We start from the raw sequence: 14,486 nt of genomic DNA, 5'->3' as shown, positions 1-14,486 counted from the left end.
TGAGATTCAGCTAGTTCGGACCGTTTCAGGCGAACCGGGTGCTAATTTTGCATCTGGTTCGCCGAACCAGTTGTTCCGAGGACTGGCTGGCCCTGCCCACCCCTCCCCTCCCCTCCCCTCCCCGGAGTCTCCACGTGGCCTGTTCCTCATGCCAGGTAAGTACCGGGCCTGCGCGATGGCTCTGGGAGGGCAAAAAATGGGCCTACCGCAAGTTCCGAAAGTCCGTAAACGGGCCCGTTTCCAGCTTACGGAAGGCCTCCGGAGCCTGGCGGGAGGATATTTTTGCCCTCCCAGAGGCTCAGGGAAAGCCTCTGGACCCTTGGGAGGGCGAAAAATGGGTCTACCAGAAGTTCCGGAAGTTCGGAAACGGGCCCATTTTCTGGAGGGCCTCCGGAACCCGGGAGAGGCTGTTTGCGATACTCATGAATCACTTAGGGCATTTTTTGGAAACCTGACACCCAGGTCATGTGACCACACTTTAGCATTTCGTGCTGTTTTTTTTTTTTTTAGGAAAGACTCCTCCCCGTGAACAATGGGCTCACTTAACGAACAAAGTGTTTGCTTAACGACTGCGGATTCCCTTGGCAGCCACGATGTCCGGCTTAAGGACGTCACGGAGGCGAGGGGGCAGAGGGCCCACTCACAGCTGGCCGGCGTGGGGCAGGGTTCGCAGGGCTTGTTCCAGGCCTTGCCAATGTTGTAAGAGCAGCAACACATCTTCTTGGTCATGTTGAAGGAGAGCTCGTTCTCACAGGTGTCGTTGTAGTTCCGGTAGCAGAGGCTCTTCCGCATGTCTGAAAGGAAGGCAGCCGGGGGACGTCAGTGGCCAAAGAGGCCCCGCCCACAGCCCCAAAGGCCACCGCCCCACCCGCCTCACTTTGGCAAAGCCCGTTTGGGAGGAGCTGAGACGTTTTAAGAAGTGCCTCCATTAAGACCTGCTAAGATCTCTGTCGGTCTCTATTTCTATTGCTATTTACTTATCATCTACTTACCTATTTCCTATCTGTCTGTGTAACTGTCTGTCAGTCTATCATCTATCTACATCTCTTTGTCTGTCTGTCTGTCTGATTTTTCTATTTATCTACCTATTTTCTACTTCTGGAGGGCCTCTCTCTCTCCACCTATTCTCTCTCTCTCTCTCTCCCTCTCATCTACAAATCATCTATCCATCCATCTGCCATCCATCTTTCCCTCTAATCTATCAGTTCTATCACCCTACCTACCTACCCACCTATCATTATCTATCCTTCTTTCTCCATCCATCCATCTATCCATCTATATTTTCCTCTCTCTTTTATCTATCACTCTATCACTATTGTCTATCTATCTATCTATCTATCTATCTATCTATCTATCTATCTATCTATCTATCTATCCATCCATCCATCCATCCATTCATCCATCCATCCATCTTTTCCTCTCTCTTATCTATCACTATCTATCTATCTATCTATCTATCTATCTATCTATCATCCATCCATCCATCCATCCATCCATCCATCCATCCATCCATCCATATTTTCCTCTCTCTTTTATCTATCACTCTATCACTATCTATCACTATCACTATTATCTATCTGTCTGTCTGTCTATCTATCTATCTATCTATCTATCTATCTATCTATCATCCATCCATCCATCCATCCATCCATCCATCCATCCATCCACCCACCCACCCACCCACCCACCCACCCACTCATCCATGCAAACCCCTCTCTTTTTCTCCAGCTAAACTCTGGATTTGAACTATGGGCTGGGGGACAATAAAATCAGCATCTGAGATGTGATTGCCTTCATGCCCAACTCGGGGTCTTCCTGAAGCTCCTTGGGCTGACCACCACTGGAGGCGAGAACATGGATGGATGGATTCTGATCCCTTTGAGACCTTATTTAAAAAGTCTCTCAGTTTTGAAGAAAAGAAAAAGCCAAAACCACAATATTCTCCTCTTCTCTCTGTTTGACGTGGAACCTCCAGAGATAAGGGCAGTCTATCTTTTAATAGCTAGGTTAGTCCATGGGTCCCTCACCCTAGCTTTCCAGCTGAGTTGCCCGGAGGGCCGTCCAGCCCCTGTAGGAGACTGGGGCTGATTGCTCCCTCACCCCATTGGCCCCTCTCCCCCCCTTTCAGCCCACCCTGCAGGGCTGTTCGTACCCATACAGTTGTTCCCTCCATTGACTTGCATGTACTCCGGGGGGCACACACAGGTGTAGTTGCCGAGCGTGTTGTAACAGGTCCCCGGCCCGCAAATGCCGATGTGGGCAGAGCACTCATCGATGTCTGGAAGGGAAATATCAAAGCTTGTGAGAACGGGGGCCAAAAGCAGGTCAGTTGGTCAGCACTCCCAGGACAAGGGTATGAAATCTGCAGACGGGGGGGGGGGGGATCCCTGCTGGGAGGAAATGACCTCAGGAGACAGGAGGGAGACCCCCAGACATAAAAACTATAACAGGGTGCAGATGGAAAGGAGGGTTTTCGATTTCGATTTTTGATTTTATTGTATTTCTATGCCGCCCTTTCCCCAGAGGGTTTAGGAAGCGACTCAAAAGATACCCTCCCTAGTTTTCCAGATAGTAAACTGTTCTGGCCCCCTCCTCCGTCCAGAAACGAAAGCCGAGACAAGCTTAACTGGAATGTACTTTAATAGCAAGACACCAAGACCTCGGTGGCTGAAAGCCAAGCATAACAAACAGATAAGGACCTTGGCAGCAACTCAGAGAAACTCAGGCAGCAATAAACACAGATAAGGCTTGGCAGCAATCCAGCCTGCCAAGCTCCCAGTAATGTCCTCCGACATTCAATCCTGCGTTGACTTCTGCAAAGAGGGTCGTGTGCACAAGTAGCTTTTTATAGTCTGGAGAGGAGCCTAATGACCACCAGCTGAGTACAATCACCTCCTGTAATTGTGTAATTGTTCCTGACGCCTAGTAGCTCTTCGATGGCATGCATCCAGGAACAACTCACTGCTGGCCTCTGTCTCACTCTCCCTTGTCTCTTCCCCACTGGTCCAAGGCTCAGGCACCACCTGATGGCCAACCAGCCTTTCTGCGCCATGCTTGGAGTCGGAACCCTATCCAGGGTCCTCCACATCCTCCAGAGCCAACTCATAGGGCCCCTCGCTGTCGGAGTCTGGTGGCAGCTCCAACGGCTCCTGCTGGGCCACAACAGTAAACAGGGGGCTGGGGGATTCTGGGAGTTGAAGTCCATCTGTCTTAAAGGGATCACAGTTAGGAGACCCTATTCTAAGTGGATGGGTCGGGAGAGTCCGCGGGCTGCAATGGGTACATACACCCCTTTCCCCACAGACTCACCTTCGCAAATACGGGTGTCCTCATTCAGGTAATAGCCCGGGGGACACTCACACTGGAAACTCCCAAAGGTGTTGACACAATTGCCACCTTGGCAAAGGCCTGGCAGCTCCTGGCACTCGTCTATATCTGTCAGAGAGAGAGGAAAGGGAGATCAAGGATCCGACTTTTTGGGGGACGGGTGGACAGTGGAGAATGGGTCTCTCTCTCTCTGTCCCCACAAATGGGATTGCAGAGAAAATTAGTGCGAAGATACAAACAGAGAACAGTATGTGTGTTCATCATTCTTTTTAATAATAAATAATAATCATTAATTAATTTAACAAATGCAGTCCACATATTTTTATTATTATTATTATTATATAGTTTATTCCTTAAACATGAAACTCAGTCAACGGAATTATTATTATTACCTCTTTTATTCATGAAACATAAAACTCAGACAACTGAACATTTAAAGGTGTGTCACAAATACCATTGATTGGTGTTAATGGTTGATACGGTTTGCTGCCAAAGTCCCAGGTATATCAACCAAGGACCTCCTTAAAATATAGAATGTTCCGAGCAGCGCAGTTTTTTGCAGTTCCGCTGGTGTTATTGCAGGAAGCTACAATTTCTTGATGTAAAAATGTTTACATAATTTTTTGTAAAATTCTTGGACGTGGTACCAAGTGCCCCGATGACAATGGGTATCACGGTTACATGTTTCATCCATAATCGGGTAGTTTCGATGGCCAGGTTCGCGGTCTTTCATGATTTTTTCCAGTTCTTTTTCTTCGACTCTGGCATTTCCAGGAACAGCGATATCAATAAATTGTGTACGCTTCGGCCCTCTACAACTGTGATATCTGGAGTGCTGTGCTCCAAATGAGGATCCGTTTGTATTCGAAAGTCCCACAAGATCTTCATCTTCTCATTTTCGGTAACTTTTTCCACTTTGTGCTCCCATGACTTTTTGGATACAGTTAAGTCGTACTTTTTACATAATGACCAGTGGATTAATTTAGCAACTCGGTCGTCTCTAGCTTTGTAATCAGTTTGTACGATTTTGCTGCATTCACATATTAAATGTGAAACGATTTCGACTTTGTTGTGGCAAAGTCGGCAGTTCGGATTGTCAGTGGATTTTTGTATCTTCGCTTTCATGGCCTTAGTTTGTAGTGATTGTTCTTGAGCAGCCAGGATTAAACCTTCCATTTCTTTCTTGATGGTTCCCATCTTAAGCCATGTCCACGTCAAGTTGTCATCACATTTTCCTTCAATGTTTTTCAAGTGCTCTCCATGCAAAGCTTTGGTTTTCCATCTATTTAATCTGTCATCCAGCTGTTTTTCAGCTGGTTCCTGGAGAACCAGCCAGATGCCCATTCCACCTGCCCTATGCCCAAAAGTGGGAGAGAGGGAAGGAGACTCTCTCCCTCTCCCTCTCCCTCTCTCTCTCTCTCTCTCTCTCTCTGAAACCATTTGGGGGCGCGGCCAGCCTGGGTCGCTGCCAGTTCTGCAATCCAAACTGGCATACTGCTACCAATTCAACTGAACCAGGCCGAACCGGTATGAGGTGGAGGAATGTACACCTCGTACAAAATCAAGGGAGGCATTTTCTGACTTTCTGGCAGGCGGAGGCCCAAATGTTCGCCTTTCTCTGCGGCTTCCTTGGGGCTGCCCCAGATTCTCATCATCTGAAACCTTCTGGGCAAAATGTTCAGCTTTTGTTTTCTGGAGAGTAGCTATAAGGATGGCACCAGAATTGCAGGATGTGCTCCAAGCGTCCATCCCAAATGGCCTCAACATTGCAAAACAAACGACTAATTAATTTGAATTGCAGCAGAGATCCGAAAAGCTGCCAACTCCTGATTAAAGGATCAACCCCGCCGATCAATCCAATTGAATATTTTGCTTTATTCTGCAGCCAAAATAGATGCTTTCCCCCCCGCCTCCCTCTCTCTTTATGCCTCTTCTTCCCACAGTTCATCATCCCGATAAAAACGACGCCGTCTGAATGTTCTTTTTAAAGCCGGGGAATGTTCCCCAGGGCTGCCATTAGTAACGTGGTGCGCTTTCAATTTGCAAGGGTTTTGGCATCCACAGAGGCTCTCCGGCGCTGAATTTCAGAGGGTCTGTAAGTACAGGTGGGCTCAAGAAATCCTTTTCAGCCCCCCTCCCCTGCCCAAGTGATCTACCGACTTACCTTCCAAAATGACTGTGATGGGGTTCGGCCGGAAGCCTTCTCCGCCCGGACAAAGGGTCTTGTATTCGGCTGTAGGGTGAGAGAAGTGAATTCCAGATGGAGTTTAGGCTTTGGGGTGGGTGGGTGGGTATCTTAATTTCAACCTTGGTGGTCCCTTTAAGACAGGTGGACTACGACTCCCAGAATCCCCCAGTCAGCCATGCTACCTTGGATGAGGGAAGTCCATTCGCCTCTTGGAAAAAAGCACCTTTGGGTTGGGAAGAGACTAAACACTCCATTGTTCGTGACAGCTAACCTTTTTTTTGCATTGTGTGCCGAAAGCACCTGCGCACATAATGCGCATGACCCTCCCCATGTGCCCTGTCCCCCGCGCATGTGCACTCAATTCCCCTGCATGCGCCCCACCCCCAGCCATTTTTGAGTTCCAGCTTGGTACAGGAGGCTTTAAAGGCCCATAATGGGGCACGGAGGTGCTGTGCGAGGCCCCCAAATGCAATGAGAACCCCCCCCCCTGTGCATGAGAAACCCCTCTGCACATGCGCAGCAGAGACCCGAAAACCAGCTGGCCAGTGAGGGGGGGGGAGGCACATGTGCACATGGACAGTGGAGTTGGGCCGCAGCGATGGATGGTGCGCCTGCAGAAAGATGCCATAAGTTCGACATTTTCGGGATAAGGTTTCCTGCTTGAGCAGGTGGTGGGACTAGAAGACCTCCGAGGTCCCTTTCCAAATCTGCTATTCCCGTGACGGCGAACCAATGGCACCCCTGAAGCCTCTGGAGGGCGAAAAACAGCTGAATGGGCAAGCCAGAAGTCCAAATACGGGCCATTTCTGGCCTTTGGAGCCCCCCCACAGGGGAGGCCATTTTTGCCCCTCCCCAGGCTCCTAGAAAGACTCTGGAGCCTGGGGAGGGTGAAAAAAACAAGTCCGCCATGCCATCATGTGCCAAAAGCAGGGGGAAGTGCAGGGGGGAGCGTGCGCATGAATGGGGGGGGCAGGTGCACAGAATTATGGGTGGAGGCACGCACATGCACACGCGCCCCCCCCGCTTTGACGTTTTAAAGGGTGATTTTTGTGGCGTCGCTACTTTAATGCCCGCAAACCTCCCGCAGGAAATCAACCGCGCAAATCCATCGGTCCAGCGATGCAGCCGTGGCACAGCTGGCACCACAACTCACTGGTGTTGGCAGCTGGGCAGAGCTCGCAGGGATTCCCCCAGGCCCGGCCCAGGGAGCAGCAGCAGGAAGCCCGTGTCACGCCCACGCCGATTTCCGCACTGCACGAGATCCCGCCATCGCCACGGTCTTGCGTGTCCAGGAAACAGTTCCCCACTCGGGTGTCTGGGCGGGAAGGAAGGACGGAGGGAGACAGAAGGAGAGTGAAGGAAAACTGCAGGAGGCGGAGGAAGAGGACTTACTTGGGATAACTTTATTGTGGCTTTGAATGTACACTCATCGGCCTATGTAAAAATGAAATTTTAACTAATTTTAACGCTAGTCGTTACTTTTAAAGCCCTACATGGTTTAGGACCTGGCTACCTGAGAGACCGCCTCCTGCCACTTACCTCCCAATGACCGTACAGATCGTACAGGTTAGGCCTCCTCCGGGTGCCATCGACCGGACAATGCCGGCTGGCGGCCCCCCGGGGGAGGGCCTTCTCTGTAGCTGCGCCGGTCCTGTGGAACGATCTACCCGTAGAGATCCAGACCCTCACCACTCTCCCGGCCTTCCGTAAAGCCACCAAGACCTGGCTGTTCCGGAAGGCCTGGGGCTGTTGATCAATATCCAGCCCCACTCAGACAGAATGGATGGTGTGTAATTTTAATAATTGTATCTTTTATCTTAAATTTTTAAATGCTTTTTTATCTACCTGTAAGCCGCCCAGAGTCCCAAGGGAGTGGGCGGCATACAAATTTTATTAAATTGAAAATTGAAAATTTTGTTGCATACAGCTCTCCAAGGGTCAGCGCCCTCCGATAGACACCACATAAACACCACAAAACAAATAAACACATAAATGCAAAAGTTATGCATATACCCACCAGGGGTGGGCTCCTACCAGTTCAGACGGGTTTGGCCAACTAGGTAATAACTTGGCCATCCTCTCCCCTGAACTGGTTCTATCGGCAGCGCTGAAGGCGCCGCCATCTTGTTTTTTGTTTCCGCCCATGTGCAGAAGCTATTTTTTCACTACCAGCATGCGAAGTGCACCCCTGAGTAAAAGAATCCAGAACCCACCCCTGATAGCCACATATATTATATGACACAGGAACCACAGTCTGGTTCAGATGTCTACATCTACATGGTAAGAAAAATGAATTTTGCGAGTTTACCAAACGGATAGTGTAGGAAACAAAGTTGTTACATAATCTGATAATCCTGCTAGAAATACTTTGAAACCTCCTCCCAGAAGGGAGCAATAGAAACAGACCCTGGAGTAAGTGTCTCTAACGATGTTTCCAGCTCTAAGCACACAGCGCTTATAAGCAGTATCCTGAAAGACATGAATCCAGCTTCCTAGGATCTTCTCCACTGTCCTCACCACTCTCTGTAGGGACTTTCTATCTGAGGCCCTGCTGCCACTGAACCAAACAGGGATGCGGTTCGTTATAACGCTCTTGATTGTGGCCCTGTGAAAAGTGGCCAGGACAAGAAGAAGAAAGCTGTGCCCTGCTCATCCGATGCAGGAAATGCAGGCACTAGTTTGCGCGCTTCATTAAGGGATGACGTGTGGAGAGCCCAGTTCAGATTGTTAGTTAGATGACATTCAGGGGGCTTTAGGTCCAAGGATGCATACAAGAGGCAGTTGTGTATCCAACACATGTCATGGGGGTCGGGTGGGAATTCTTTCTGGGATAGATCAGCCGAGGTGGCGCAGTGGTTAGGGTGCAGTACTGCAGGCCACTTCAGCTGACTGCTATCTGCAGTTCAGCGGTTCAAATCTCACCGACCCAAGGTTGACTCAGCCTTCCATCCTTCCGAGGTGGGTGAAATGAGGACCCAGACTGTGGGGGCGATATGCTGACTCTGTAAACCGCTTAGAGAGGGCTGAAAGCCCTATGAAGCGGTATATAAGTCTAACTGCTAATGCTATTGCTATGTTTTTTCCCCAATGCAACAGCCGTCATGTCATCTGTTAGCCGAGTGTTTCTCAACCTCAACCATTTTAAGGTGGCGGACTTCAACTCCCAGAATTCCCTAGCCAGACGGAATTCTGGGACTTGAAGTCCACACATCTTAAAGTTACCCATCCTATACGAGGATAACCGACCCACTGACTCTCACATTTCTCTCTTCTCCTGGAATGGAAAGAATTATATGGCATATACAGATAGTCCTTGATTTACGACTGTAACTGAACCCAAATTTTCAGTTTGTTAAGTGAGTTTTACCCCATTTTACGACTTTTCTTTGCCACAGTTGCTAAGTGAATCACTGCAGTTAGTAAATTAATCACACTGTTGTTAAGTGAAACTGGCTTCTTCACAGATTTTGCTTGTCGGGAGGTCGCAAAAGGCGATCATGTGAGCCAGGGACACGGCAACCATCATAAATACGAATCAGCTGCCAAGCGTCTGAATTTTGAGCATACGACCATGGTGTCAGGACTGCAGCCATTTTTTCCTTTGGATCTTTGGCCTGCCACACTTTCTATTCTTCTACTGTGCATTTTCTATGGTAGGAAGATGGGATTGTACGGAGTTAGATGCCATGTAGCCATAACAACATCCTTTCTAGGAAGCCAAGGTCATCCTTTGTCTTTGCATCTCTGCACCTGACCGGAACTGGATGGGTGGAACTGCCAGTGTGACAGTGGGAGATTGGACCATGGGATGGACTTGTGGATGTGCGGGGGACAAGATCTTGAACTTTCAACTGGGTGGGGAAAACCGGGAAGCTTTCAGATTCGGGTTTTTCCCAGATGTGCCAACGTGGCTCTCTTCATCAATGGGAACTTTGAGGAATCCTTTGCAATAGCCCTTAGACTTATATACCACTTCCCAGTGCTTTCCAGCCTTCTCTAAGCGGCTTACAGAGTCAGCCTATTACCCTCCCTCCCTCCCTTCCTTCCTCCCTCCCTCCCTCCCTTCCTTCCCACTTAGCCCTTAGACTTATATACCGCTTCCCAGTGCTTTCCAGCCCTCTCTAAGCGGTTTACAGAGTCAGCCTATTGACCCCAACAATTGGGGTCCTCTTTTTACTGACCTTAGAAGGACAGAAGGCCGAGGCAACCTTGAGCCTGGTGAGGTTTGAACTGCCAAGTTTTAGGCATCTGGCAGTCAGCAGAAGTAGCCTGCAGTACTGCACTCTAACCACTGCGCCACCGTGGCTCATATACGTTTATGGAATAAAATAATGATATGGACGGCACCGCGTGGTGGACCTGCCTGTGGACACTGCCCGGAGACCCCCGTGGGGATACTCCTTACCCACACACCCCACTCCGGTGGGGTTCAGCTCGAAGTCCTGAGGGCAGTTGCAGAGGTAGCTCCCTGGCGTGTTGACGCAAAGGCCGTTGATGCAGTTCACGGGATCGGCACACTCGTTGATGTCTGTCGGAGAGAGGCAGGGAAAGGAATGAAAGCCTGTCTGGGAACGGCGGATGGGGTCACGTCCTGGGCAGAAGGAGCTGCCCAACTGCGGGCACTGGGAATGCTGCAGTGGCAATCCCCTTGGTCTGTGTTTGCAAGAGAGGAAGACCCTCAACAAAGGCAGGGACGTCCGGGGGAGGGAGGGAGGGGAGGAATTTTCAGAATAGAATAGACCGGACTGGACCAGAACAGAACATAGGAATGGAATAGAATAAAAGAGTAAGATTGAATGGAATGGAAGACAATAGAATGGAATAGAATGGAATGGAATATAGAATATGGAGAATAGAATAGAATTGAATGGAAGACAATGGAATGGAATGTAAGATAATAGAATGAAGAGAACAGAACAGAACAGAACAGAGGAATAGAATGGAATGGAATGGAATGGAATAGAATAAAAGATTGAATGCAATGGAATAGAATAGAATATAGAGAGAATAGAATAGAATAGATTGAATAGAACAATAGATTGAATGGAATGGAAGATAATAGAATGGAATAGAATGGAATGGAATATAGAATATAGAGAATAGAAGAGAATTGAATGGAAGGCAATGGAATGGAATGTAAGATAATAGAATGGAATAGAAGAGAAGAGAACAAAATAGAATATAGGAATGGAATGGAATAGAATAGAAGAATAAGATTGAATGGAATAGAATAGAATATAGAGAGAATAGAATAGAATAGAATAGATTGAATAGAAGAATAGATTGGATGGAATGGAAGACAATAGAATGGAATAGAATGGAATGGAATGAATATAGAATATAGAGAATAGAATAGAATTGAATGGAAGACAATGGAACGAAATGCAAGATAATAGAATGGAAGAGAACAGAACAGAACAGAGGAATAGAATGGAATGGAATAGAATAGAAGAATAAGATTGAATGGAATGGAATAGAATCGAATATAGAGAGAATAGAATAGAATAGATTGAATAGAAGAATAGATTGAATGGAATGGAAGACAATAGAATGGAATAGAATGGAATGGAATATAAAATATGGAGAATAGAATAGAATTGAATGGAAGACAATGGAATGGAATGTAAGAATAGAATGGAATAGAAGAAAAGAGAAGAGAAGAGAACAGAACATAGGAATGGAATGGAATAGAATAAAAGAATAAGATTGAATGGAATGGAATGGAATAGAATAGAATAGATTGAATAGAAGAATAGATTGGATGGAATGGAAGACAATAGAATGGAATAGAATATAGAATATAGAGAATAGAATAGAATTGAATGGAAGACAATGGAATGGAATGTAAGATAATAGAATGGAAGAGAAGAGAAGAGAACATAACATAGGAATGGAATGGAATAGAATAGAAGACTAGATTGGATGGAATGGAAGACAATAAAATGGAATAGAATGGAATGGAATATAGAATATAGAGAATAGAAGGGAATGGAATGGAAGCCAATGGAATGGAATAGGAGAGAAGAGATAAAGAGGGCTACTACCTGTAGTGGGGATGGCTCCTTCCAGCTCACCTGTGCAGTTGCCGCCACTCCTGTCCAACTCATATCCATCGTCACAGGCGCAGCGGAACATTCCGGGCAGATTCTGGCAGGTGCCAAAGACGCAGATATTTTGGAAGGTGCATTCATCAATATCTGAGAGGAAAGAGGGCGGATTTTGGTTGCTTAAAACCTCAACAAATTCCCATCCAATCTCCCCTTGAGAGCCTCCCGGGATGAAGCTCCCACCACTTCCGAAGGCAACTTCAGTTCCATGGGTTGATGGCTCTCACGGTCAGAAAGTTCCCCCTTATTTCCAGGTTGAATCTCTCCCTCCATTATTCCTTTGGGTGCCTTGGAGAATAGATTGACCCCCCCCCCCCTTTCTCTCTGTGGCAGCCCCTCAAATATTGGGAGACTGGCATCCTGCCTCCCCTGGTCCTTCTCTTCCCTAGACTAGATCAGACCCAAGAATGATTCCCAGGCCCACCAACAGCCTGGCTCAACTTTTGAGAAGTTTAAAAGCATAAGAGAGTTGGAAGGGACCTTGGAGGTCTTCTAGTCCAACCCCCTGCTTAGGCAGGAAACCACATTTCATTTGGGACGAACGGTTGTCTGGTCTCTTCCTAAAAATCTCCTCTGCAGATAACTCGTTCCCCTGACTAATTGTCCTCACGGTTAGGAAGTTTCCGCTTAGTTCCAAGGTGTTTCTCTCCTTGATTAGTTTCCATCCGTTGCTTCTCGTCCTGCCTCCGGGGGGCTTTGGAGAAGAGGTTGACCCCCCCCCTCTTCTTTGTGGGAGCACCTCAACTATTGGAAGGCTGCTATCAGTCTGTCAGAGCTGCCTTCCTTGTGGGGGGAAGGAACCGAAACCAAAAGCAATCTTGAGCCGAGGTGGCGCAGTGGTTAGGGTGCAGTACTGCAGGCCACTTCAGCTGACTGTGATCTGCAGTTCAGCGGTTCTAATCTCACCGGCTCAAGGTTGACTCAGCCTTCCATCCTTCCGAGGTGGGTGAAATGAGGACCCAGACTGTGGGGGGCGATATGCTGACTCTGTAAACCGCTTAGAGAGGGCTGACAGCCCTAGGAAGCGGTATATAAGTCTAACTGCTATTGCTATTGCTATTGCTATTGCTTCGTGTTGTCCAGAGACATCCCATGGCCACGGAGGTCTACCTCCTTCTGTCCGACCTTTGCAGGGACATCTTCTATGACTGGACAACGGGGGAGATAACAGGGCGAGTGGAGCGGGAAAGGGAAAGTTAACTAGGTAATCCCCCAAAAATGCTTTTCCCAAGAGGCAACGGGACTTTCTGGTTTTCTTGGAAGACGTTTCGTTTCTCCTCCAGGAAGCGTCTTCAGTTCTGACCGTCTCCTAGAGCAGTGTTTCTCAACCTTGGCCACTTGAAGATGTCCGGACTTCAACTCCCAGAATTCCCCAGCCAGCATTCGCTGGCTGGGGAATTCTGGGAGTTGAAGTCCGGACATCTTCAAGTGGCCAAGGTTGAGAAACACTGTCCTAGAGCTGAAGAAGCTTCTTGGATGAGAGGCGAAACCTCTTCAGAGAAAAAAAAACACCAAAAGAAGTCCGGGAAAAAACACCGTTGGGACAAGCGTCACCTGGATGACCGAGAATCTTCGTAGACATTTAACCGGGGAATCTTCGCGAGGACATTCGGAGTTCTGGCTTTGCTGCATTGTAACCGCCTGTCTTTTAGCGAGAAGATTTTAGCGGAATTTCTTTGCGAAAGGACCGAGTTGGGCCCAGCCTGGCATCATCATCTTCCTTTTCATGAACACCCAATTCCTGCAACCCTTCCTCTTATCCAGCTCCCAAATCAGCTCACCTTGGCAAGCCTTGCTGTCGTCAGTGGGGTTGAATCCCATTTCGCACTCGCAGCGGTAGCCCCCGGGGGCGTTGAGGCACTGCCCGTTCTCACAGAGGTTGACGTTGTCGGCACACTCGTCCACATCTGGTGGGGGGGGGGGGAAACGTGGTATGGCCAGGCCTTCCCTCTCGGCCGACAACCACACCCACAATACCCTGCCGAGACCCTTCGGGATCACCACCAAAATGCCGGTCGGCTGGAGCGATTCAGTTCAGAGATTGAAATCTTCCAGATTCCTTTGGGACTCCGAGGGGGCCTCGTGGGCACCCTCACGAAACGGCTGCCATGGAGACAGGGCCATTCCCAAGCTCACAAGGCTTCCTGGTGGGTCAAACATGCACCCTGCTTCCCCCTTCAGGGTTAAAAGACCCTTGAGGTTCACCCCGTTTTCTTTTTCAGTGCAGCTGGATAGCGGAACTGCATTCTGAACACGCCTAATGCCTCGCATCGTGATGGGGAACCTCGGGCATGCATGGCACAGGGGGCGCGCACGGCCCTCTCGGCAGTCATGCGAGCCCTCGTCCCCCGCTCAGCTCCACCGCACATGTCTGCACGCCTCCTGCCGCCCAACTGGTTTTGGGGTCCCTGCCGTCCATGCGCAGAGGTGGGGTGCATGTGGTAGGTGCATGTGCATGCGTAGGGGGGCAGAATATGCACAGGGGTCACATGCGCATGGGGTGGCACATGTGTGTGGGGTGTCTCGTGCATGCATGGCTGGGTGGGGTGAGCGCAGGGGGTTGGACATGCATTTTGGGGGGGTGTCTTATGTGCATTGCATTATGTGGCGCTCTCCCTCTTTTAGCATGCAACAACATGTGCGCACACATCATGCAATGCGTGTGAGACCCTCCCTCGCACATCCCAACCCCACCCGTGCGTGTGCAACCCTCTGCACTCACCCCACCCCGCCACACACGTGTGTGTGCCCCCATGCACCCCACACATGTGCATGTAACCCCTGCGCATGTCCTCCCCCCCCCACTCATGCACCTGCCTCTCCCACATGGCGCTGCATGTGGAGGCAAAAAAGGCTGGCTGAGA

At 49.0% G+C, this 14,486-nt stretch overlaps 1 protein-coding gene across 1 annotated transcript in view; it reads right to left on the bottom strand.

Annotated features, from left to right (window-relative positions):
• Positions 1 to 14,486, bottom strand: part of LOC116523713 (fibrillin-2-like) — a gene marked incomplete at its 5' end in the record, with an annotated part of 185,510 nt that overhangs the window by 61,878 nt on the left and 109,146 nt on the right. Inside the window, 8 exons of the mRNA XM_032238847.1 lie at positions 645 to 794; positions 2,153 to 2,278; positions 3,310 to 3,435; positions 5,492 to 5,560; positions 6,669 to 6,830; positions 9,921 to 10,043; positions 11,590 to 11,712; positions 13,404 to 13,529. Of these exons, the coding sequence (XP_032094738.1) occupies positions 645 to 794; positions 2,153 to 2,278; positions 3,310 to 3,435; positions 5,492 to 5,560; positions 6,669 to 6,830; positions 9,921 to 10,043; positions 11,590 to 11,712; positions 13,404 to 13,529 (1,005 nt within the window). The remainder of the gene's footprint in view (positions 1 to 644; positions 795 to 2,152; positions 2,279 to 3,309; positions 3,436 to 5,491; positions 5,561 to 6,668; positions 6,831 to 9,920; positions 10,044 to 11,589; positions 11,713 to 13,403; positions 13,530 to 14,486) is intronic.

Source organism: Thamnophis elegans, unplaced genomic scaffold (assembly GCF_009769535.1).
Source record: "Thamnophis elegans isolate rThaEle1 unplaced genomic scaffold, rThaEle1.pri scaffold_97_arrow_ctg1, whole genome shotgun sequence".
NCBI lineage: Eukaryota > Metazoa > Chordata > Lepidosauria > Squamata > Colubridae > Thamnophis > Thamnophis elegans.
This window is presented reverse-complemented; position numbering and strand designations above follow the sequence as displayed.